Raw genomic sequence first — 22,241 nt, 5'->3', positions numbered from 1 at the left:
GTGTGTATCCCTGGCAGCCATCCCTCAACTGTCTCCAGCTGTTCTCAAGACCTGTCCCGGCTTTCTGCTGATCCCTGTCCTGCCCTAGGATGGTGGTCAGCCTTCAGGGCTGTCTGCTCTGGGCCCTGCTCCTGCACTTGGTGAGTCCAGTGCTCATGACAACTCCCTGCTGTCTTCCTTGAGGCCTAGGTCAGCTGGGTAGCAGGCAGAAGCTGTTGGGTAACAGTGAGGGAGGGCCTCAGGGCTTAGAGGGGGTCCCAGGCCCCACAGAGGAGGATTGCCAGTAGGAGGTCTCTAAGTAATGGAGTTGAAGAGACATAGGGTCAGGAGAGGCAGCTGAATAGGGTCCATGACCCCGTGGTGGAGTCTGGGCCTATACTTAAGGGAGAGGTGAGTCAAGGAGGTCCTGAGGGGATGGGGTCCTGAAGCATCCAGAGGTTGGGAAGAAGTCTGGGTTTCACCTGTTAAAGTCTTCATTTGCTTTCAAGTCTGGGAGGTGAGCAATGGCATTTGGCTCCAAGCAGTGTGGGACAGGGAGATCGTGCACAGACCCTCCCCAAGAGGCCTTAGCCACTGATATGGTTGGGAGGGAGTTCAACATCTTTAAGAACACCTTGGAGTCGCCTCCATCAGCCCTCATCTTGGCAGTGCGACCTTCCTAAACTGCAGTATAGGGTCACCTCCTTCTTTTGAGTGACCCTGTCACTCCCAGGAAGAAGGTTCTGACTCCACCTCCATCAACACTCTAGGTCCAGAACATGTCTCCAGGAGGCTCCCCACAGCCCCCCTGCTCTGTGTCCTTTCTTTCCCCACACCCTCCTTAGCAGCCCACTGCCTGAACAGTGTGCCTGGCTATGCTGACTTGCCTTAGAACCTATGCATGATGTCACTCTGCTCTACAGGTCCAGGGTGAGCTATATACACCCATCCACCAGGCTGGCTATTGTGCCTTCTATGATGAATGTGGAAAGAACCCAGAGCTGTCCGGAAGCCTCATATCACTGTCTAATGTGTCCTGCCTGTCCAACACACCGGCTCGCCATGTCACAGGTAACCATCTGGCCCTCCTTCAGCGCATTTGTCCCCGCCTCTACACTGGCCCAGATACCACCTATGCCTGCTGCTCTGCCAAGCAACTAGTGTCACTGGAAACAAGCATGTCCATCACCAAGGCCTTGCTCACCCGTTGCCCAGCCTGCTCCGACAACTTTGCAAACCTTCATTGCCACAACACCTGCAGCCCCAACCAGAGCCTCTTCATCAATGTCACTCGTGTTGCCCCAACGAGCACAGACCAGCCCCCTGCTGTGGTGGCCTATGATGCCTTCTACCAGCGCAGCTTCGCAGAGGAGACCTATGACTCCTGCAGCCGTGTGCACATCCCTGCTGCTGCCTCATTGGCTGTGGGCAGCATGTGTGGTGTATATGGTTCTTCTCTTTGCAATGCTCAGCGCTGGCTCAACTTCCAGGGAGATGTATCAAATGGCCTGGCTCCACTGGACATTACCTTCCATCTTGTGGAACCTGGCCAGGTCCCAGGGAGCGGGATCCAGCCACTGAATGGGGAGATCTCACGCTGCAATGAGATCCAGGACAATGGCATGACAGCCTGTTCCTGCCAAGACTGTGCTGCATCCTGCCCTGTCATTGATCACCCCCCCAATCTGACCCCCTTCTTCTACATGGGTAAGATGCCAGGCTGGCTGGTCCTCATCATCATTTTCTGCTCCGTTTTTGTGTTGCTCAACACTATCCTTGCACGCCTTCGGGTGGTTTCCAAAAAGGACAAGGACAAGATGGAGGACCCCCAGGCAGCCTCCAGCCTCTCGCACAAGTGCAGCCTCTTCCCCCACACCCTTCTTGGCCAGTTCTTCCAGAGCTGGGGCACATGGGTAGCCTCATGGCCGCTGACCATCCTGGCAGTGTCCACCGTGGGAGTGATAGCCTTGGCAACTGGCATGGTGTTCTTAGAACTCACCACTGATCCTGTGGAACTATGGTCAGCCCCCAAAAGCCAAGCCCGGAAGGAGAAGGCTTTCCATGACCAGCATTTTGGCCCCTTCTACCGAACAAGCCAGGTTTTCCTGACCGCTCCTAACCGGTCCAGCTACAGGTATGACTCTCTGCTGCTGGGACCCAAGAACTTCAGTGGAATCCTGGCCCTGGACCTGCTGCTGGAGGTGCTGGACCTACAGGAGAGGCTGAGGCACCTGCAGGTGTGGTCACCTGAGGAGCAAAGACATATATCCCTGAAGGACATCTGTTATGCCCCCCTTAATCCCCACAATGCCAGCCTCTCTGACTGCTGCGTTAATAGCTTCCTGCAATACTTCCAGAATAACCGCACACTGCTGCTGCTCACAGCCAACCAGACGCTGATGGGCCAGACTTCTCAGGTGGACTGGAGGGACCACTATCTTTACTGTGCCAAGTGAGTTCTTCATGGGTCCAAAGGGAGGAGCAGGTGAAGCTACCACTGAATCTTAGGAACTGGTCAGCAACATGGCTTCACCTTGTAGGATCAGGGTGGCTTCCATGTCTCTGTACTTGGGCCATCATGTGCCTGATTCTGCACTCCTTCTCTGATCCCCATTCTCTTTGTTTGAAGTTCCAGCTCCTTGTAGCAGATTTGCATGTGGCCATCACAGTCCCTTTAGCCCCGATTCCACTTGATCTTTCTGTGGAGCTCTTGGTATGGTCTTGGTTTAAATCTCAAAAGGAATCAGATTGGCCCAGCTCATATTTATGTTTGTATTGTTCTATTTTTTTTTTTTTTTTCGCATCTGTACCTGGCTTTATAGGGCCATTGGTAGCCCAGGAGTGACTTAGTGTGAATAGAAAAAGGTACCCTCAGCACAAGACAAGGCTGTGGTTGGTTTCAGGCCACAGGCACTGGGCCAGGAGTCCCACTGCTTGTCTCAGCCACACCTTTATGTTGTTTGGAGTTTGGTCCCTGGCCCCGCCCATTCTGAATGGTACAAATAGGATGTGAATGAGTTCACTGGGCTGGGGAAAGGCAACAGGAAGTCCCAGTAGTGGTGGAGGCTCTCGGAGGTGGCAGTGCACAGATTTTCTCAAAGTGGACTTCTTGTACATTACCTCTACTCAAATGAGAGCTAAAACAGCCAACAGTATTTATCAGTGCTAATATAAAAATAGTTTTGACCTTGCAGACCCTGGAAAGGGACTCCAGGACTCCTAGGATCTCAGGTCATACACAATTTGAAATCCACTGGATTAGATGAGAGTGCCAATGCCTTCTGCCTCCTTCTTCCTGCTACTGGCTTTTTACCCTTGACTGATCCCCAAGTGTGGGCTGCCTCCCATGAGCCAGAGACTGTCCCTCAGAAATGGCAGAACAGAGAGGAGCTGTTCTCTGCCTTGAGGGATGCCAGTGATCACATGTGCTGTTGTGTATTATTTTTATTTTGCATACTTGCATCTTGGGTGATCTGATTATGCCATTTCAGATAGGAAAACAGGCTAAGAGGAGTATGGTGAGCGCTCAAGGTCACGCAGCAACTAGGGCTCCCTGGAGGAGCTGGTGACCAACACACTCACTTGTTCAGAGCCCAGAAGGCAAGTAGAGAATTTTGTCCAGATATCCTTTTACGTTTCCACAACCATGTTTTCTGCAGAAAGGCTTAAGTTGAAGGGGATGGGCCAGCCCAAAGGTAATTGTCCTTGTATATACAGTTTCTGGGCTCTGGGGCCCAGAATCTTAACATAGTGCCTGTAGGGTTTTGGGCTCTGGGTGGGGAAGAAGTCTACAAGTGGTAATGAGACCAGTGCAGGATACTATGGCTCAAGTCGCAACTCCCCACCCCTGTGCTCATCTGTGAAACAGATAATGGCAGGCATGGAAGGTCTGGCCATGCAAGGGGATGTGGGAAGCACAGAGGTATCAGCCTTCAGCCCCTTGCCTGGCATAGAGAGGTGCTTAAGGGCAGGTTTCCCACTGCAGTTTGGGGACTAAATGCAATATTTTTGGTTGTGAGCCATTAGGAACTCACTGAGCCAGGCAATCTGGACCAGTGCCCACTTCCTCCAGTGTGCAGTGGGCCTAGGGTGGGGCAGGCCTGAATGAACCCAGGCAGGACAAGGAAAGTCTCCTTCCCCTTGTGGTCTCCCTCCAGTGCCCCTCTCACCTTCAAAGATGGCACAGCCCTGGCCCTGAGCTGCATAGCTGACTACGGGGCCCCTGTCTTCCCTTTCCTCGCTGTGGGGGGGTACCAAGGTAAGCTGGGTGGGCCCTGGAAGGCCAAGGAAGGGGCAATATTGGGGAAAGAATAATAGGTGGGCATGGGGGTGATGGGTGTTCTTATTGCCTTGGAGTGGCCTGGCTTATAGGGGCTGCAAATGAACTGTACTGCCTCCCCTCTCTGCTACCCCATTTTCGGAGTGCTGCCCAGGGCCTCTGGTGCCTGGACCCAAAGAGTTTGCATTTGACTGAGAGAGGGAAGTGGGATAGGAAGGAAAGGTCATGATTCAGATGAGGAATGGGGAGGAGCGGGTGTAGAGATGAGGGGAGGGAGACTGGGATGTAGCTGGAGGTGGAGGGAGGCACGGGTGCAGCTGCAAAAGGGCTGAGCGTTACTTATCACAGGGAAGGACTACTCTGAGGCAGAGGCCCTGATCATGACCTTCTCCATCAACAACTATCCTGCTGAGGACCCCCGACTGGCCCAGGCCAAGCTCTGGGAGGGGGCCTTCATAGAGGAGATGCAAGCCTTCCAGCGCAGGATGGCGGGCACATTCCAGGTCGCTTTCATGGCTGAGGTAGGGGCTCAAAGTCCTTGACTCTGCAGTTGCAATCCCAGTGGTCTTGTGTTAGTTCCCATATCCCTGTCCTAGCCCTACCTCTTCCTGGGTGAATGCCTACCCAGACAGGGTGTTTGTGATGGCCGTTCCTGGAGCCTCACTCAGGCTCCAAGCAGGTCATCCAGCACCTGGATCCAACATGTAGATAGTGGACTGGCTGGTATGTTTGCAGCGCTCTTTGGAGGATGAGATCAACCGCACCACCATCAAGGACCTGCCCATCTTTGCCATCAGCTACATCGTCATCTTTGCATACATCTCTCTGGCCCTGGGCAGCTACTCCAATTGGAAACGAGTGGCGGTGAGAGTGGGAGGGACATAGCAAGGGGTCCTAGGGTCTGGGACCTTTCCAGTCAACCTTCTGAAACCTTCCTAATCAGCAGAAAAAAGAGCCTCCAAGAGGCTACCCTGAAGGATGGTATTTCCTGGAAGTGTTCAAAGATCAAGAATTTTCTTTCTGCTCCCTGACATATCTCCACTTGTCCAAATGCAAGATATGGCAGTGAACCTGTGCTTTTGGGTACAGTGGGCCTGCCCTGGGAAGATGGCTCTGCAGAGGGGCATCAATGCAGACATGAGCTCCCTGTGGTAGGCAGAACTGAGTACCTGTGGGCACTAAGGTGTGCCTGCCCCCCTCAGCCCAGGAAGTGGGAAGGATCTAAATAGGTTCTCTGGTGTCTAGGAAGCTGAGCCCAGTTGCATTGCAGGTGGAGTCCAAGGCCACCCTGGGCTTGGGTGGAGTGGCCGTGGTGCTGGGAGCAGTCATGGCTGCCATGGGATTCTTCTCCTACCTGGGCATTCCCTCTTCCCTGGTCATCCTCCAAGTGGTACCTTTCCTGGTGCTGGCTGTGGGAGCTGACAACATCTTCATCTTTGTTCTTGAGTACCAGGTAAGAAGGAAGGAGTTCTCCACTCCCACCTGCATCCCCAACATCCCCAGCAGACAGAACCTCACATCAATTTGCAGGGCATTTTTGTAGACTCTTCAATGCATCAACACTCAGGTTTATACCTCTAGAAGATAGCATGAGTTGACACATACACATTCATTTGGAACTTGTTTTCTATTAAATTTATGGAACATCTGGGGAAAGTTTTCTGTGTTAGCATATTAACCACAGTAAGCACAAATCAGTCCATCTTGCCCCTCCCAGGTGGCAAACATTTAGGGTTATGGGGATGCTTGAAATAAGCATATTATTGATGTCCTGGATGCACCAAGCATTTCTCTGGGTCAGACCTTGGAAGCAAAATGTGCTGCTGTGGAGCATTAGTAGTGTCAGTCCCTGACTTGAGAAGGTTGGGCAGTTCCTCAGGCCAATTTTTAGGCCTGGCCAAGTCTATGGGCACTTGATAGCCCATAAAGACTGCTGGTCTTTGAGGGCCAATGCCCTTGGTGGATCCTGGACCCTCTGCCTGCTGTTCCCCACAGCGGCTGCCTCGGATGCCTGGGGAGAAGCGAGAGGCCCACATTGGCAGAGCCCTGGGCAGTGTGGCCCCAAGCATGCTGCTGTGCAGCCTTTCAGAGGCCATCTGCTTCTTCCTAGGTGAGTCGGGAAACCCTCTCCCCTAGGTGCTGGCCCTCTGGGTTAGTACTAGGGGCCTGAGTTCTTGAGGGCAGTGTGTTCTAGCAGACCCCTTCCCTCTGCATGTAGTCTGTGCAGGCACCCACCCTGCCTGGGATGCTAGGATATCCTGATAATCCTCTCCCCAACATAGGGGCCCTGACTCACATGCCGGCTGTGCAAACCTTCGCTTTGACCTCTGGCCTTGCGATCATCCTTGACTTCCTGCTGCAGATGACAGCCTTTGTGGCCCTGCTTTCCCTGGACAGCAAGAGGCAGGAGGTAGGGTTAGTTGGGCTAGGGCCAAAGGACATACCCTGCCTTGGTCCCCACCTTGGTTGGGGGATGAGGCCTCAATGCCGCACAAATGGCCCAGAGAGTTGCAGGGGCATTATGCTGACAGGGGATATCATTGGGGCCATGTAATACAACTTCCCATGGAAAAATAATTTCTTTTTGGTAACTTTTGGAAGTAAGATCAAATTGCCTCAAGTACACAAGGTTGCAAAATAAAACAAATGAGAAGTTAACACAAGTTGAGTTGGTGGTTCTGTGTGATGGGTGTAAAATTCAGATATTTAATCAAGACAGATAACAAAGTAAAGCAAATAGCACATTGGTTGTCCCCAGTGACAGTGGCACTCCTGAGTGGGGGGCTTCCCCTGAGATCTGCTCTGAGGCTACCCTGAGAGATTGCCTTCCTGTCAGGCTTCCCGCCCTGATATATTCTGCTGCTGCAAGTCCCAGAAGCTGCCCCCACCTGAGTACAGTGAGGGGCTACTACTCCGTTTCTTCCGCAAGACATATGCTCCCTTCCTGCTGAACAGGATCACTCGCCGTGTTGTGGTGAGTGGACTGAGGGGGCGGGTGCAGGGTCCCACCACCCAGGTGGATTCAGGGAGAGCAGAGTCAAGAGTGGAGGGGTTGCTTGAAAGGCTAAGGCAGAGGATTGTAGGTTTGAAGCAACCTAGTGAGACCCTGTCTAAAAATTAAAAAGGAGATGGAGATGTGGCTCAGGGTTCAATCCCTGGTACCTAAAAAAAAAAAAAAAAAAAAAAAAATGGAGGGGTTGCACAAGCCCAGGTGGTGGAGCTTCAGTCAACCCAACTCATGACATTTCCCACAATGCCCCAGCCAGAATTAAGTTTGGGAGAAAATGGGGGTATGATTCTCACTGAGCAGTTTTCTCCTCAGCTGCTGTTGTTTCTGGCCCTGTTTGGAGTGAGTCTCTACTTCATCAGCTACCTCAGTGTGGGGCTGGACCAGGAGCTAGCTCTGCCCAAGGTAAGCCTAGGGAATCTTCCCAGCCTTTGGTCTCCTGAGATTTGGGAGGGTTAGCAGCACCCAGCAGGTGGGACGTGCATGGGACCAGGGCATGGCAGCCATGCAGAACTGCTCTTTACCTTGAAGGTGCCCCCAATGAACCAGGGGTGGGAAGCCACATCCATGTCTGAAAAGTGCAAGACCTGAGTGCCAGCTTCAGTCCATAGAAAGAGAAATATCCTGAGTCCAAAGGCTGTCCATTTGAGTTGACTGGTCATATGAAGTGACTGTCAATTTGCTGAGCACTCACCCAGTTTGTAAAATCCTCATCAACACTTGTTTTCTAAGTTATCTCCCACATTTCCTGTGATGCTGGGGACTGAAACCAGGGCCTTGTACTTGCTAGGCAAGTACTCTATTACTGGGTTAAACCCTCCTCAGCCTATTTTCTGTTTCTTTCTTTTTTTTTTTTTTTTTTTTTTTTAATAATAATCTTCCTAATGGGTGTGAAGGGTAGCTATTTCAATGTGGTTTTAACATGCATTTCCCTAATAATTATTGACATTAAGCATCTTTCCATCTGCTTATTGGCCATGTGTATTATTTTCTTTGGAAAAATGTCTGTTACAGTCCTTTACCCATTCATTTTTGAATTAGGTTGCTTGATCTTTTTGTTGTTGAGTCTTAAGAGTTCTCTGTGTATGCTGGATATCAGTCCTTTGTCAGATATGTGATTTGCAAATGTTTTCTCTCTTTCTGTGCGTTGCTTTTTAATTTTGCTTATAGTGTCCTTTTATGCATGAATTTAAAAAATATTCATAAGTCATATTTATCCTATCTTTTGTTGCCCATGCCTTTGGTGTTATATCCAAGAAATCATTGCCACATTCAATATCATGAAGTTTTGCCTTTTCTTCTAAGAGTTTATAGCTTTAGGTCTTATATTTAGGTATCAATTCATTTAGAGTAATTTTTATAATATGATGTTGTAGGGTCTAAACTTAATTACTTTTTATGTGGACATCCATTTTTCCTGGCACCATTTGTTGAAAAGTCTGTCTTTCTCCATTGAATGGTTTTGGCTTTCTTGTCCAAAGTCATTTGACCATGTATGTAAGAAGTTTTTCCTGGATTCTTATTCTGTTCCATTGATCTATATGTCTGTCATTATGGTCCTTATGACAGTTCCACACTTTTTTTTTTATTGTAAACAAATGGGATACATGTTGTTTCTGTTGTACATGAAGTAAAGGCATACCATTTGTGTAATCATACATTTACATAGGGTAATGGTGTTTGACTCATTCTGTTATTTTTTCCTTCCCCCCACCCCTCCCACCCCTCTTTCCCCTCTATACAGTCCCTCCTTCCTCCATTCTTATCTCCCTCCCACCCCCCATATGTTTCATTATCCGCTTATTAGCGAGATAATTCGTCCTTTGTTTTTTTGAGATTGTCTTATCCCACTTAGCATGATATTCTCCAATTTCATCCATTTGCCTGCAAATGCCATAATTTTATTATTCTTTAGGGCCGAGTAATATTCCATTCTATATATATACCATAGTTTCTTTATCCATTCATCAGTTGAAGGACATCTAGGTTGGTTCCACAATCTGGCTATTGTGAATTGAGCAGCTATGAACATTGATGTGGCTGTATCTCTGTAGTATGCTGATTTTAAGTCCTTTGGGTATAGGCCAAGGAGTGGGATAGTTGGGAGTACCACACTATTTTGACTACTGTAGCTCTGTGGTAAAATTTCAAACCAGGAAGGATGTTCCCTTTGTTCCTTGTCATAGATTTTTTTGGCTATTAGGGTTCCCATGAAATTCTGTATGAATTTTAGGGTGAGTTTTTTTTTTTCTTCAAAATCTGCCATTGAATAGGGATTGCATTGAATTTGTAGAATTTTTTTCTTTGATAGTATAGCTATTTTAACAATATTGTCTTTCAATCCATGAACGTGGGCTGTCTTTCCATGTGTCTTTCATTTATTTCAAGAAATTACCCCCCAGTACTGTTTTTTATTTATATACAGTCCTAAACATTTCAGCAGTAGGAAGAGTGGGAAATGTTCCTTGTTCAATCCAGGGACCTCCATAATGCTTGTTTATTGTTACCAAAGTTGCATGCAAGTGGCATCATGGATTTGGTAAAATAATGACAATGTTTTGAGTCTCTCTGCTAGAGTAATATGGTGAGTTTCAATCTCTACTTCTTCACGAATACTGAATTTAGACTTTCAACTGTATTTAGTTAAAATTCTATTTCTGAAGGTTTGAAATAAACTGATAGAATGATAAACAGGCTGGGCACAGTGGCACACACCTGTAATCCCAGCAGCTTGGGAGACTGAGGTAGGAGGATCACGAGTTCAAAGCCAGCCTCAGCAAAAGTGAGATGCTACATAACTCAGTGAGACCCTGTCTCTAAACAAAATAGGGCTGGGGATGTGGCTCAGAGGTCGAGTGCCCCTAAGTTCAATCCCTGGTAATCCATTCCCCACAAAAAAAAGAAAGGTAGACAGGCATGCAATCCATTTCCCACTGTCTGTTCAAATATCCAATTGAATTTCTCCTTTTTGTTTTCAAGAGAGCTAGTTGACTTGGTTTGTTTAATTCCTGCTGCAGTGGCTTTAAATCCACAGTAGTGACCATCAGGATCACATTTGTGCAGCATCCTTCATCTATACCTATTCAAACCACACAATGACCAAGAGGCCTCATTTTGGCATTCTATGTGTAGACTTGGGAAATATAAGCAGTTCTTTTACACAACATGTCCACAGAATCTCATAACCAGGCTTGTACTTACACTAAGCGTCTTTATAGCATGCCTTCTGTACCTGAGATCCACTGGGATCTGTTGCCATCAGTCATTCCTGTCATAGGTCAGTGTTTTCAGTGGCCTTAAATAAGTGAGTCATTGTGTTGGAATCCAATAATTTGTCAGCTGTTTTTTTTTGTGTGTATGACAATTACTACAGTCTTTCCTTCTGACAGCTACTGATGTAAAGTCACCCTGGTTAAAAGCCTTAAAAGCATATGCTACTTGATAAAGCCAGCGCTGGTTGGAAAAATGGTAAGGTGTTAGTCAAAACTAGCACTGGAATCACTGGATGTGTTGGTGCATCCGCTACTTCAGGCACAGTCTCTGGCCTCCATAGCTTTCCTATGAGGCACACAAGATTTGCAGTTCAATCCTCAGCACTGTAAAAAGAAAAACCCAAAATAAACAAAACACAAGATAAAGTCTGTCTAGTAAGTCTTTCTCAGGGACAGTTTCTGTTGATTAATTTTGTCCTTGGAATGGGTCATATTTTTATTTTTCTTTATATGTTTTGAAATTTTATTTTTGTTATTGAAAAATGAACACTGAGTCTTACAATATACTCTAATTTGAGTTTTATAATGTAGCCTTATAATGTATTCTGGAGATCAGCTTCTCACCCTGGACCAGGATTTGATTTTTAAAATTGTTCATTTTCTTGCTTATTCTTAGTATCTCTGTGCTGGAGATTGCCTAAGGTGTACAGTTCATATCTTCTTAGGTCTTTCTCTGGGCACACGTGCTTCTGTCTAAATTCTCCTGTATTTGTGGCTTCCTTTGAATGTATTATAAATGTTTGGCCCAAAAGGAGAAAAGGAAAAAAATAAGGGAGGAAAAACAAACAGGTGTTTACCTTTTGAATTTCCTTGAAGTCACTTCAGCAGGAGGCAAAAGAGGTTGCAACACTGGTGGTGGGAATAGCAATAAGGACTGCTTGCCTCTGTGTCAGCATCACTGAGGACAGAAGTAGTGATCAGTGGTCAAAATTCAGATGCTTGATACCTGAAGGACCAGATCCTTATCTCCTGCCCTGGCTCCTGTAAACCACATACAAGTTGCTTCCAGAATGCACAAACAGATTCATGCCTTGGGGCTGGAGTGGAGAATGAGTAGTTACTACTGTGCTGAGAGCTGAAATTGACAGAAGGGACCATCATTTACTAAACAAGCTTTACCCTGGAAGCTTCCATCCCTCAATAGACTCCAGAGTTCTGAAATAGTTACATCATATTGGCCAGTGCCTTTCCTATTCCTTCTTATTTTGCCATCTTCCCTGTCTGCACTGAGTTTTGACATTTTAGGAGAAGGGAACAGACCATGAAGATGCCTGGTGCATGGCCTTTAGTGTGTGCACACAAATATTTACAAGCATATGAAAATATGGGCCAATCACAGGTTAGCCTGTTACAGTGGCTGTGGCAGATTGGGAACGGTAAGAAGGGATAAAATTATGTGTGTGTATATGTTCTTGTTCATGTGTTTGAGAGTGAGGGGGGGTCATGTGGGTGTGTTGCTCTGAGCGTGTTCTTTCCCATTAGCATATTTCTGTGCGTGTACCTGTGATTACACCTATATGTGTCAACCTCAAAGCATGTACATCTGAAACCAGATACCTCTGTAATTGCACTGTACATGTATGTTTGTGTGGATATTTCTGATTGTGTACTTCTTTCTGTCCCTCCTTAGATGTACCTCGTATGTGACCTCTGAGCATGTACCTGTGTGTACCTCTGAGTATACCTCTGTGTGTGTACTTCTATGTGTACCTTTGCGTATACCTCTGTGTGTACCTGAATGTTTCCTCTGAGTATACCTTTGTGTGTACCTCTGCAGATATTACTGAGCATGTACTTTTAGGGGCACATGGTCTCCTGACACTGACTCTCCTCCTTCCCAGGACTCGTACCTGCTTGACTACTTCCTCTTTATGAATCAATACTTTGAGGTGGGGCCTCCAGTGTACTTTGTTACCACCTCAGGCTACAATTTCTCCAGTGAGGAGGGCATGAATGCCATCTGTTCCAGCGCAGGCTGTGACAGCTTCTCCTTAACCCAGAAGATCCAGTATGCCACTGAATTCCCTGACCAGTAAGTGAAGGCGCACCCAGCACCCCAGCCTGCTCACTGTCTGCATCTTCCACTCCCCTCCTGTGCCCTCTTCCTGCCTGCTTTGCTCCTGCCTAGCCCACCTGCTATCAAATGCCTGGGGAGGCCTAGCATGGGGGTTAAGCCACAGGAATGACCACCCTGCCTGCTAGTCCTGTCCCCTCACTTCTTCTTGCTGTCCTCAGGTCTTACCTGGCCATTTCTGCCTCCTCCTGGGTGGATGACTTCATTGACTGGCTGACCCCATCCTCCTGCTGCCGCCTTTATATCTCTGGTCCCAATAAGGACGAGTTCTGCCCCTCAACTGAGAGTAAGTGTGGGTCCTAGGGGGCTCATTGCCCATTGCAGCTTGGGGAAACTGAAGCAAGAGAAAGGAAACAACTGGTGAGCTCCTCTCTCAATCCTCTACCCCTGCTGCAGTGACCATCGGGGGCAAGGGCACAGAGTAAACCTCAGGAGTCCCTGAGGAATACCTGGGTGTGTGACCCACCAGCAGTCATACCCTTGTGTCTCTTGGAGTATTGTGCCCATGCTCAGGGGGCATGTTTACTATGGGTATTGGGTGGAGGAGTCAGGATTAGAGCTGAAGCTGGTGCTTGGTTTTGTATGGGCATCTGCTGCATTTGTAGGTAGAGGGAGAGTCTGTGTTTCCTGCCCCAAATTTCCCTTCCTTACCTGCCCCTAGGTTCCAGGTTTCTATAACTGAGGGAACATCTCCCACATTTAGAAATGATAAATGTGAATCCCCCTAGGAGCTGGGTGCCTTAGATGGGGGCAGAGGAGGAGGGGATTCAGAGCAGGAGCTGCCTGGCCTGAAGTACTGCTGCCTACGGTCCCCCTTCTCTACAGACTCCTGGAACTGCTTAAAGAACTGCATGAGCTACACATTGGGCCCTGTACGGCCTACAGTGGAGCAGTTCCACAAGTATCTTCCCTGGTTCCTGAGTGATGTGCCCAACATCAAATGTCCCAAAGGGTAGGCTCAGCAAGGGGCTTTCACTGGGGAGGGTGGGTAGTCCTGTGGGCCCCAGAAGGGGATGGATCCAGAAGGGTACAAGGGGGCAAGGTGAAGCCTCTCTGGGGTGCAGAGAGATGAACAGACAGGAGGAGGCCTCATCCCACTAATTCTTTGTCCTGGCCTCCTTCTTACAGTGGCCTGGCAGCATATAGCACCTCTGTGAATTTGGGCCCAGATGGCCAGGTTCTAGGTAAGCATGATCTTGTTTGGTGGGAGAACCCAAAGTCAGGTGCTTCAGAGGTCCCCAAGAGTCACAGGAAACAACCTATCTCTACCTTATATCTTCTTTCCTCTCTCCTCTGAGGAAGGGGTCAGGTTCTAACTGTCCTGGTCCTGTTAGCAAGGGTCCTACTTCCCAAGTCCACATCCTCGCACTTCACTACTTCTTCCACCTCAAGTCCATGGTCAGCGTGAACTTTGAGACATTCTTTCAGCAGTTGATGTCATGCTTGGGAGCCACCCACACTAACCGGGGGGTGAGCACCTTTTACAAATGCATAAATCATATCCAGATGTCAGCAGAAGGCAGTTGACTGAATGAGTTAGGATGTTTTGCTATAGTGCAATCCCAGGAGCCATCAACAGTAAGAAGGGAGACAGACAGGGAAAAGGACCACAGCATGCTGGCAGCTTCATATAGCAGGTGGTAGAACCAGACACCCATCTGCATGAAGAGCCAGCTGTATCTAGCTCTGTGCATACATACTTAGCATGGGGACTCCAGTGGAGCAGGTGCAGATATGGTTCTGAGGGTGGGTGGAGGAGTTACAAATGGATTCTCTTCTTTTATACCAAAACAAGTCACAGTTTTAATTACTAGTGGCAAATTGTCTGCAGCTCACTCACTCACCTGCGCAGGTAACTTTTCCATGAAATTCCCATCTTTCAAGAGAGGTACCCCCACGCCTGCCCCAGTCCTGGTCCTTGGGCAGTACAGGCTGTGCAGAGTCAGTGTGGACAGAAAGGGGTGGCATGTCTCAGTAAGGAACAGAAAAGCAGGTCATGTCATGGAGGGAGCAAACAGGCAGCCATTCTTCCACTCCATGAACTGGGGTAGTTTTGTGCCTACCTCCGACCTTAGTCTCCTCATGTGTGCACTAGGTTATTCTACAGCAACACTTCTCAAAGGGAAAGCCCTGGATAGAAGCATCAGCATCACCTGCAAATTGTTAGAAATACAAGTTCCCAGGACTCCCTATGAACTTTCAGACCTAAATTTCTGGGTTGGGATGGTCATCTGGTTGTGAATCACCTCCAGGTGGTTTAGAGGGCTGGTGGGAAGCTCTGAGGTCACCTTCCTGCTTAAAGATTGTGTATGTCCAAGTCTAATTCTCTTCTTTTTTTTCCCTCCCCATGTACATAAATCTCTTTTTTCCTGATGCAAGGCCCACTATACATAATTAAGAAATAACTTTTCTTATACTTGCCAGCAGGAGTCATAAGCCACAGGTATATCGATTCAATGATTTTCATTTTTTGTCTTCTTTTCTAGTTGTTTCCAATAGGAATATGAGAATTTAAAAGACAAGTAAATTTTAAAAATCCAGTGCATATTTACAGGGAGGGATTTGGGTTCACCATGGAGATCTCTTTGGGGTCTATCTATCAAGGTCAGGCCTGGACTTGGGTCTATTGCAGTAGTAGGACCAGTTATAGAACTTTGGGGGCTGGTGCAACGTGAAAATGCAGGTCCCTTGCACACAAAATTTACTAGGAATTTGAATAGGGGTGGCAGAGCCTGGAACCCTGCCACTGTCCCTGGAGTGCTCTGAGAGTGTCCTGAGCAAGTTCTGACCTTTGACCTTCCTTCTACCACACACCATTGCCATCCAGCCTCCCAGTTCATGGCCTACCACAAGCCCCTGAAGAATTCACAGGATTACACAAAAGCTCTGCAGGCAGCCCGGTTGCTGGCAGCCAACATCACAGCTGACCTGCGGAAGGTGCCCGGGACAGATCCAAACTTCGAGGTCTTCCCTTACACGTGAGGACCTGGGGGGCTGGGCTGGAGTAAGATGGAGGGTAACTGTTGGATATGGGAGGTCAGGGCAGCAGGTTTTCGAGAGGTTTCAATGGAGAAGGATCAGCTTTGGTTATGAAGACTCCAGTAGTTGCCTGGAGTCTAATCATTTCTCATGCTGGTTAATACACCAATTTGTACCTCTCCAGGCCTCAGTGTTCTCCTTCTGAAATGGGGGAATCCTGCCTATTGGAAAGGCACTCAAGGCCTGTGTTGTGACCATGCTCTCTGGCAGGATCACCAACGTGTTCTATGAGCAGTACTTGACTGTTCTCCCAGAGGGGGTCTTTGCACTTGCCCTCTGCTTCCTGCCCACCTTCATTGTCTGCTACCTCCTGCTGGGCCTGGACATACGCTCGGGCCTCCTCAACCTGCTCTCCATCATCATGATTCTCTCGGACACCATTGGCTTCATGGCCTTGTGGGGCATCAGTTACAACGCTGTGTCCCTCATCAACTTGGTGACGGTAACCTGCCAGAGAGTCCCTGGAGGGGTGGTTGGGGATCTAGCTTTATTGGATACTCCCAGTTCTGCATAGAATTTGGATGCCTGCCCCTCTTGTCTTCTTCCACATTTCTTCCTCTGTCTTCTAAAATGAAGCCCCCTCTCTCTTATAGGCAGTGGGCATGTCTGTGGAGTTCGTGTCCCATATCACCCGCTCCTTTGCTATCAGCACCAAACCCACACGCCTGGAGAGGGCCAAGGAAGCTACCATTTCCATGGGCAGTGCAGTGAGTAGAGTGGGGAGGGCTGCCCTCTGCCTCACCTAACATCTTGTGTCCTGACTAATACTTGGATGTGACCTACCCCGTCAGGTATTTGCTGGAGTGGCCATGACCAACCTTCCAGGCATCCTCATTCTGGGCTTTGCTGATGCCCAGCTCATACAGATCTTCTTCTTCCGCCTCAACCTACTGATTACCCTGATGGGCATGCTGCATGGCCTGGTCTTCCTGCCAGTTATACTTAGCTATGTGGGTGAGTCCCAGACCTGTTTCTGCCAGGTTGCACAATTTATGATGAAAACCACAACAATGGTGTGTGCCCTTCAGAAAAACTCAGGGAGACACAAGGGCTACTGGCAAAAATCAGGAGCATGCACATGGCAGAGACCTTGATCATACTTCCTATTTTGGAAGCTGCTGTTTTTAACTCAACATACTTTGAACATCCTTCCTTGTCAGTGGATCTGTGTCTCATACTGTTTCAGTGGCCCACTCACTATACTGCTGTCAGACTTTTAAAAACATGAACTTCAATCACCACCACCACAACAACAGTTTTGTTTTGACATGCTGGGGATCAAATCAAGGACTCTGCACATTCTAGGCAAGTGCTGTTCACATACCAACCAAGAAATATATTTTATGTTGAGAGGTGTGGGCAAACAGGTAGATACATATAAATATATCACAATGGTTCCCAAATAAAACAATGCTTGTCCTTACTATATGTGAACCATTCTGATATTTTTGGTTGTATTCTGTCATTAATCTAAAAAATGCTGGTGTTAATCTACTAAGTTAATTTCATTACTTCTTAGTGGGTGGCAACCTGTAGTTTGAAAACACCATCTTATTGTATGGTTCTACCATGACTTATTTAACCAGCTTCCAACTGTTGGACATTAAATTATTTCTGATTTTCCATTATTATTACCAGTGCTGCAATGATTGAACTTGTGGCTAAATCTTTGGCCAAATCCTCCAGTATTTCTTTAGAAAGCTGTAGATATTGATTGTTAATGCCAATGGTTAGTACCCTTCAGAAATTTTTACCATTTAAACTTGTACCAGCAGCTTGTGCAATTGCCCATTTCCCTGTATCCTTGTGATTGAACATAGCTATTAAAAATCATGCCCCATGGGCTAGGGTTGTAGTTCAGTGGGAGAGCACTTGCCTAGCATGTGTGAGGCATTGGGTCGATTCTTAGCACTACATAAAAATAAATAAGTAAATAAATAAATAAATATCCACTGAAAACAAAAATATACAAAAAAGTCACACCCCACACCAGTGATGCATGGTACAGTGCAGTGATGCATGGCTGCAATCCCATGGCTTATGAGACTGAGACAGGAGATTGCAAGTTCAAAGCCAGCCTCAGTAATTTAGCAAGGCCCTAAGCATCTTAGTGAGACCCTGTGTGAAATTTTTTTAAAAAACAAGGATGCACTGGGGATGTGGCTCAGTGGTTAGGTGCCCCTGGATTAAATCCCTGGTACCAAAGGGAAAAAAAAATCAACCCCCACATAGATTTAAACTAAGACCCTCAGGCTGAGGGTGTTTCTGGCTCTCAGGGTGGGCAAGGTGAAAGGAGTTCAATTTTACCCCTCTCCCACTAGATTGTATTAGTAATATAATATTAAAAAATTTATAGAGGGGTATGTTTGTATATCAACATATTTGTAACTGTCTTGTCATCTCAGGAAGTAGATTTTATTATCATCCTCATTGTACAGATGAGGAACCAGAGACATCTAACCCAGGTCACAGACTCTGTCAAATGAGAGCAAGATTGTAGCCCTCAGCTCCAGTGTTCCCAACTGTGATACTATAGTCTCCTATAAGAACTCATGACTCTCTTTGAAAGAGGAGATCTGTGCATTGGGGATGGTGTGTGAGACATAGGAAAGGGGCAAAGAGGAACATCTCTTCAGCTCTTCCCTGAGAAGGGGAGACTCAGGTCTTAGAGCCACACACAGGTGGTACTGCTTCTTGGAGGTTCCCAGAGTACCTGGGGGATGTGGGGTGGCCTGAAGCTTGCAGACACCCACCCTTGCATAGCTGTCAGCTCCCACACCTTGAGGCCTGCACTGTGTAGGCAGTGACCCAGAAAGGCAAGAACAGAGCACCCTGTGGGATCCTTGTGTCCTGAGTTTCTTGTACAGAATAAGGGATAGTATTTCTCAGAAGAGGGTTGGCAGTGGTTGTTAGCACCAGATGTCCCAGGAAGAAGGGGAGAAAGAAATTTGGTTCAAGAGTTTTTCCTAAAAGCATGCCCACAGAACAAATGTGTGGGGTGCCATGGAGGCTGACTGAAATGGCTATTGGCAGGGTAGACCAAGTGCAGGGGAGGTGCAGGGAGTTTGGGGGCTCAACTCCTCTCTGGTTGTGCCACTGCCTGCATCCCCTGCCTGTCTCCCTGAGTGCAGATCTCATCCCTATCTCTCTCCAGGGCCTGATGTCAACCCAGTTCTGGTGCTGGAACAGAAGCGAATCAAAGAGATAGCAACAGCTAACGCAGCTTCCTGCCTGAAGCATTCCTTCCCTCCCAACATGACCAACGTCTATGTTAACCATGGCTTCGAGAATTCCTCCTCAGGGGCTGGTGCCATCAGTAGCTCTTTGCCCAATCATGGGCAGGAGTTCTGATGGAGCCAGAGCCCATCCAGGCTCCTTGATTCTGATCCAAGTAACCATGAAGGTCTTCCCTTCATGGTGTCCCTTCATGGTGGTCCTTTAGCTCACCCCCTCTGAGGGTCTGGGGGAGGCCGTTCCAGGAAAGCAGCTGTCACTCTGGCCATGAGATATCCAGCAACACTGGTGGTGGCCCATGTGCTCCTGTTGCGGCTCCCTGGACTCCATGTCACTCAGGTCTCTGTTAGTGTGAGGTTACCTCCTTCTTCCAGTCTCAGGGTTGGGGGCTGCTGGGCACAGACACATCCTGTGTTTGTATCAGGCTCCAATTCTCTCTTGGGTATCCTCTTCTTACCCACTTTTCTCTCCTTTAATTCTCTTGTCAGAAAAGTCTCCATTCTGTGTCAGTAAGTCTTTAACACTCACCATTGTCCCTGAGAACAGAGAGTGATCCCACTGTGGGTTATGACATGGCAAGAGACCAGGGAGAAGTAAAAACAGATTCCTTCAGACCTGCCTTTGGGGTTTTTTTTTTCTGATGATGAAGGAGCCCTAGAAGAATGTTCTCACAAACACTTTGGTCATGGGTTGACCCCACCTGGAAGATAGTGTTGGTCTCTAGTTCCAGTGACAAGTAAGATTGTCGTCTTCAGTTGAGGTCACTGCCTGTCTGAAGGCTCAGAGTTTGGGGGTTAGGTGGGTCCTCCGACCTCAATCTCATGCCTAGAGCAGAGCTCAGTTGGCCTCAAGTCAGCCCAATGTGAGCCTCCATGGAGAACTCTCCAGGAGCAGAAGCTGCAGTGGAGAGAGGAGGATGACTTGCTGTTTAAAACACACAATTCAATAAATATTTGTTGAGCAGAAATAGTGTTTTAATGTCACATGTATTCTAGCTGCTTCTGGGTTTAAGATTTTTTTTTTTTTTTTTTTTGCAAATGACATAAAAATCCACATGTGGGGAAGGGATTTATGGAGAGCTTAGTGTTAAGTTCTATTTCCTTTCCTTCTTTAAAAAAATAACCAGCCATGCACTGTGGTGGTGCATGCCTGTAATACTAGTGGCTCAGGAGGTGAGACAGGAGGATCCCAAGTTCAAAGCCAGTCCCAGCAACTTAGTGATAACCTAAGCAATTCAGTGAGACCCTGTCTTTAAATAAAATACGAAAAAAGGGATGGGGATATAGCTCAGTGGTTAAGTGCCCCTGGGTTCAATCCCCACTACAATAAAATAAAGTAAAATAAATAAAATAAAATAACCAGACAATAGTGCACCCTTGCCTTGTGAGTGCCTGTGATGGGTAGGAATAATTACTCTTCAAAGAGTGTAGAGTCTGGGAGTCAGTCAGGGATAGGAGGTGCAGCTTATCCCTTTCCAGCAATAGCCTGTGAAGTAAGGAAACCTGAAGAAACTGCTGAAGAACCTAAAGATGTGTTCAGGAGGGAGGGACCCATTATGCAAATAGCAGTTTCTGGGAAGGTCTTTTACCAGGACAATGGATAAACTGTCAAGGAACTATCCAGATCCCCCTTGAGCCTCTTGGCTTTTCTCTGTCTTCAGTCCTTGGTTGGCTGAGGAGCTGCTGTGACTGTCTGTGACAGAAGGATGAGCAAAGGGGTGAAAAGAAGCTAGAATCTCCGGAGGATACTGTCTGCTTTCTGGTCCATAAGAGCCCCAAACATCACAGTTAGCCCACTGTCACATGCTGCACAGGAGGAAAAAGGATGTTTGGTAAAGGGTGAGTAGCCAGGGAACAGAGGCTGAAGAGAAACTGCACAAGTTACCCTGTTAAAAAGGCCACAGGTACAGGATAGACAAAGGGATTTGAGGAACAAAGTAGCATCTGAACAGTGACATTTCAAATCACAAAAAGGATAGTCCTTTTCAGTAAACAGTGTGAGAGCAGTTGGGGAATCATTTGGATCAAAATAAAGTTGTATCTCTACTTTACACCACACATAAATAAAAGCACAGATAGATTATATAACTAAAAATAAAAACAAAACTGTACAACTGTCAGAAGAGAACACAGAAGAATATACTATAATTTTGAGGTGGGAAAACTTTCTTGAGCCCCGAGTCCAGAAGCTATAAAAGCAAAGACTAAAGGTTTGACTACATTATAGCTGAAAACTTGCATAAATATACACATGAACAAAAATAGTGAAGAAAGCTGAAAGACACATTAGCTGGGAAAAATATTTGTAACATATTTAACAGCTAAGGAGTAAAATCAAGACTATTCAGGGCTGGGGTTGTGGTTCAGTGGTAGAGTGCTGTCTAGGACGTGTGAGGCACTGGGTCCAATCCCCAGTACCACATAAAAAACTAACTAAATAAAATAAAGGTATAAAAAAACACTATCCAAACAGATAAAGTGGTGATGTGGATTATGTGGCTGTCTTACTGAAAACAACAAAATTCTGGGAAAAGTAAATCATATTCTGTTTTAGTCATCTTTTTATTGCTGTGACCAATATACCTGCCATAAATGACCTAGGGGAGAAGAAGTTTATTTTGACTCATGGTTTCAGAGGTTCAGTCCATGATCAGATGATCCTATAGCTCTGGGCCCAAGGTGAAGGATAACATTATGATAGAAGGTTGTGGTGGAAGAGAGCTGCTTAGAGCAGGGTATCTACATAAGCTATTTGGAATTCTTCTGAATGGGAATTTGTCTGTTCCATTTATTTATTCAGTATGATAGATATGTCTCTATGTATCAATGTATAATCATAAATATCTGCATATGTATATTATCTATCAATCAATGTCAGTATGGACTCATGTATATCCATCTTATGCTTTTGGTCCTAATAGACTACTACTTTATCATTAATATTATTACCAGGAAACAGAGAGACATTGAGTTCAAGGAGTCAGGAACACTATAATCCCCAAGAGCATACCCCCAGTGTCCTACCTCCTCTTGCCATGCCCTACCTCCTACAGTTATCACCCATTAATCCATTCAAATTTTCAGTCCATCAAAAAGATGAATCCACTGATTAGATTACAGTTCTCAAAATCTAATCATTTCACCTCTGAATATTCCTATGTTGTCTCACACATGAGCTTTCAGGGGACACTAATCCATTAGATGACTACTTATTTAGGATTGTTATAGCCTCTTTATCAATTGAAACTTTAAAAGTTATGAAATGTTTATAAATATGCTTCTTTATCTCTAACATTTGTTCAACTCTATAAAGTTATTATACACACATATATGTATGTCTTATGTGTACATAGGGTTA

The 22,241-nt window shown here is 46.8% G+C and overlaps 1 protein-coding gene across 2 annotated transcripts; it reads left to right on the top strand.

Annotated features, from left to right (window-relative positions):
* The first annotated feature begins 2 nt into the window (after positions 1-2).
* Positions 3-19,870, top strand: NPC1L1 (NPC1 like intracellular cholesterol transporter 1). 2 transcript variants are annotated; one of them, XM_079151840.1, is made up of 19 exons: positions 3-140; positions 903-2,431; positions 4,137-4,237; positions 4,607-4,779; positions 4,994-5,122; positions 5,529-5,711; positions 6,254-6,368; positions 6,541-6,668; positions 7,095-7,232; positions 7,581-7,670; positions 12,379-12,569; positions 12,773-12,897; positions 13,437-13,563; positions 13,740-13,795; positions 15,439-15,589; positions 15,861-16,092; positions 16,244-16,357; positions 16,442-16,604; positions 18,805-19,870. In XM_079151840.1, exons 1-19 carry the CDS (start codon positions 90-92, stop codon positions 18,999-19,001), a joined length of 3,993 nt encoding a protein of 1,330 aa, XP_079007966.1. In that variant the 5' UTR covers positions 3-89; the 3' UTR covers positions 19,002-19,870. The 2 variants fall into 2 exon arrangements, with proteins under 2 accessions (XP_079007966.1, XP_079007967.1); XM_079151841.1 differs by lacking the exon at positions 7,095-7,232.
* The last annotated feature ends 2,371 nt before the right edge of the window (positions 19,871-22,241 follow it).

The sequence above is a fragment of the Sciurus vulgaris genome (assembly GCF_902686455.1).
Source record: "Sciurus vulgaris genome assembly, chromosome: 8".
NCBI classification, from domain to species: domain Eukaryota; kingdom Metazoa; phylum Chordata; class Mammalia; order Rodentia; family Sciuridae; genus Sciurus; species Sciurus vulgaris.
Note: the sequence above shows the minus strand (reverse complement) of the source record. Positions and strands in the feature narration are given on the sequence as shown.

Excerpts from the sequence above, each read along its gene's own strand:
- NPC1L1 (XM_079151840.1), top strand. The coding sequence starts at position 90 with ATGGTGGTCAGCCTTCAGGGCTGTCTGCTCTGGGCCCTGCTCCTGCAC. Across the intron at positions 4,238-4,606 it reads CGCTGTGGGGGGGTACCAAG|GGAAGGACTACTCTGAGGCA; the intron begins GTAAGCTGGGTG and ends TACTTATCACAG. Across the intron at positions 4,780-4,993 it reads AGGTCGCTTTCATGGCTGAG|CGCTCTTTGGAGGATGAGAT; the intron begins GTAGGGGCTCAA and ends GTATGTTTGCAG.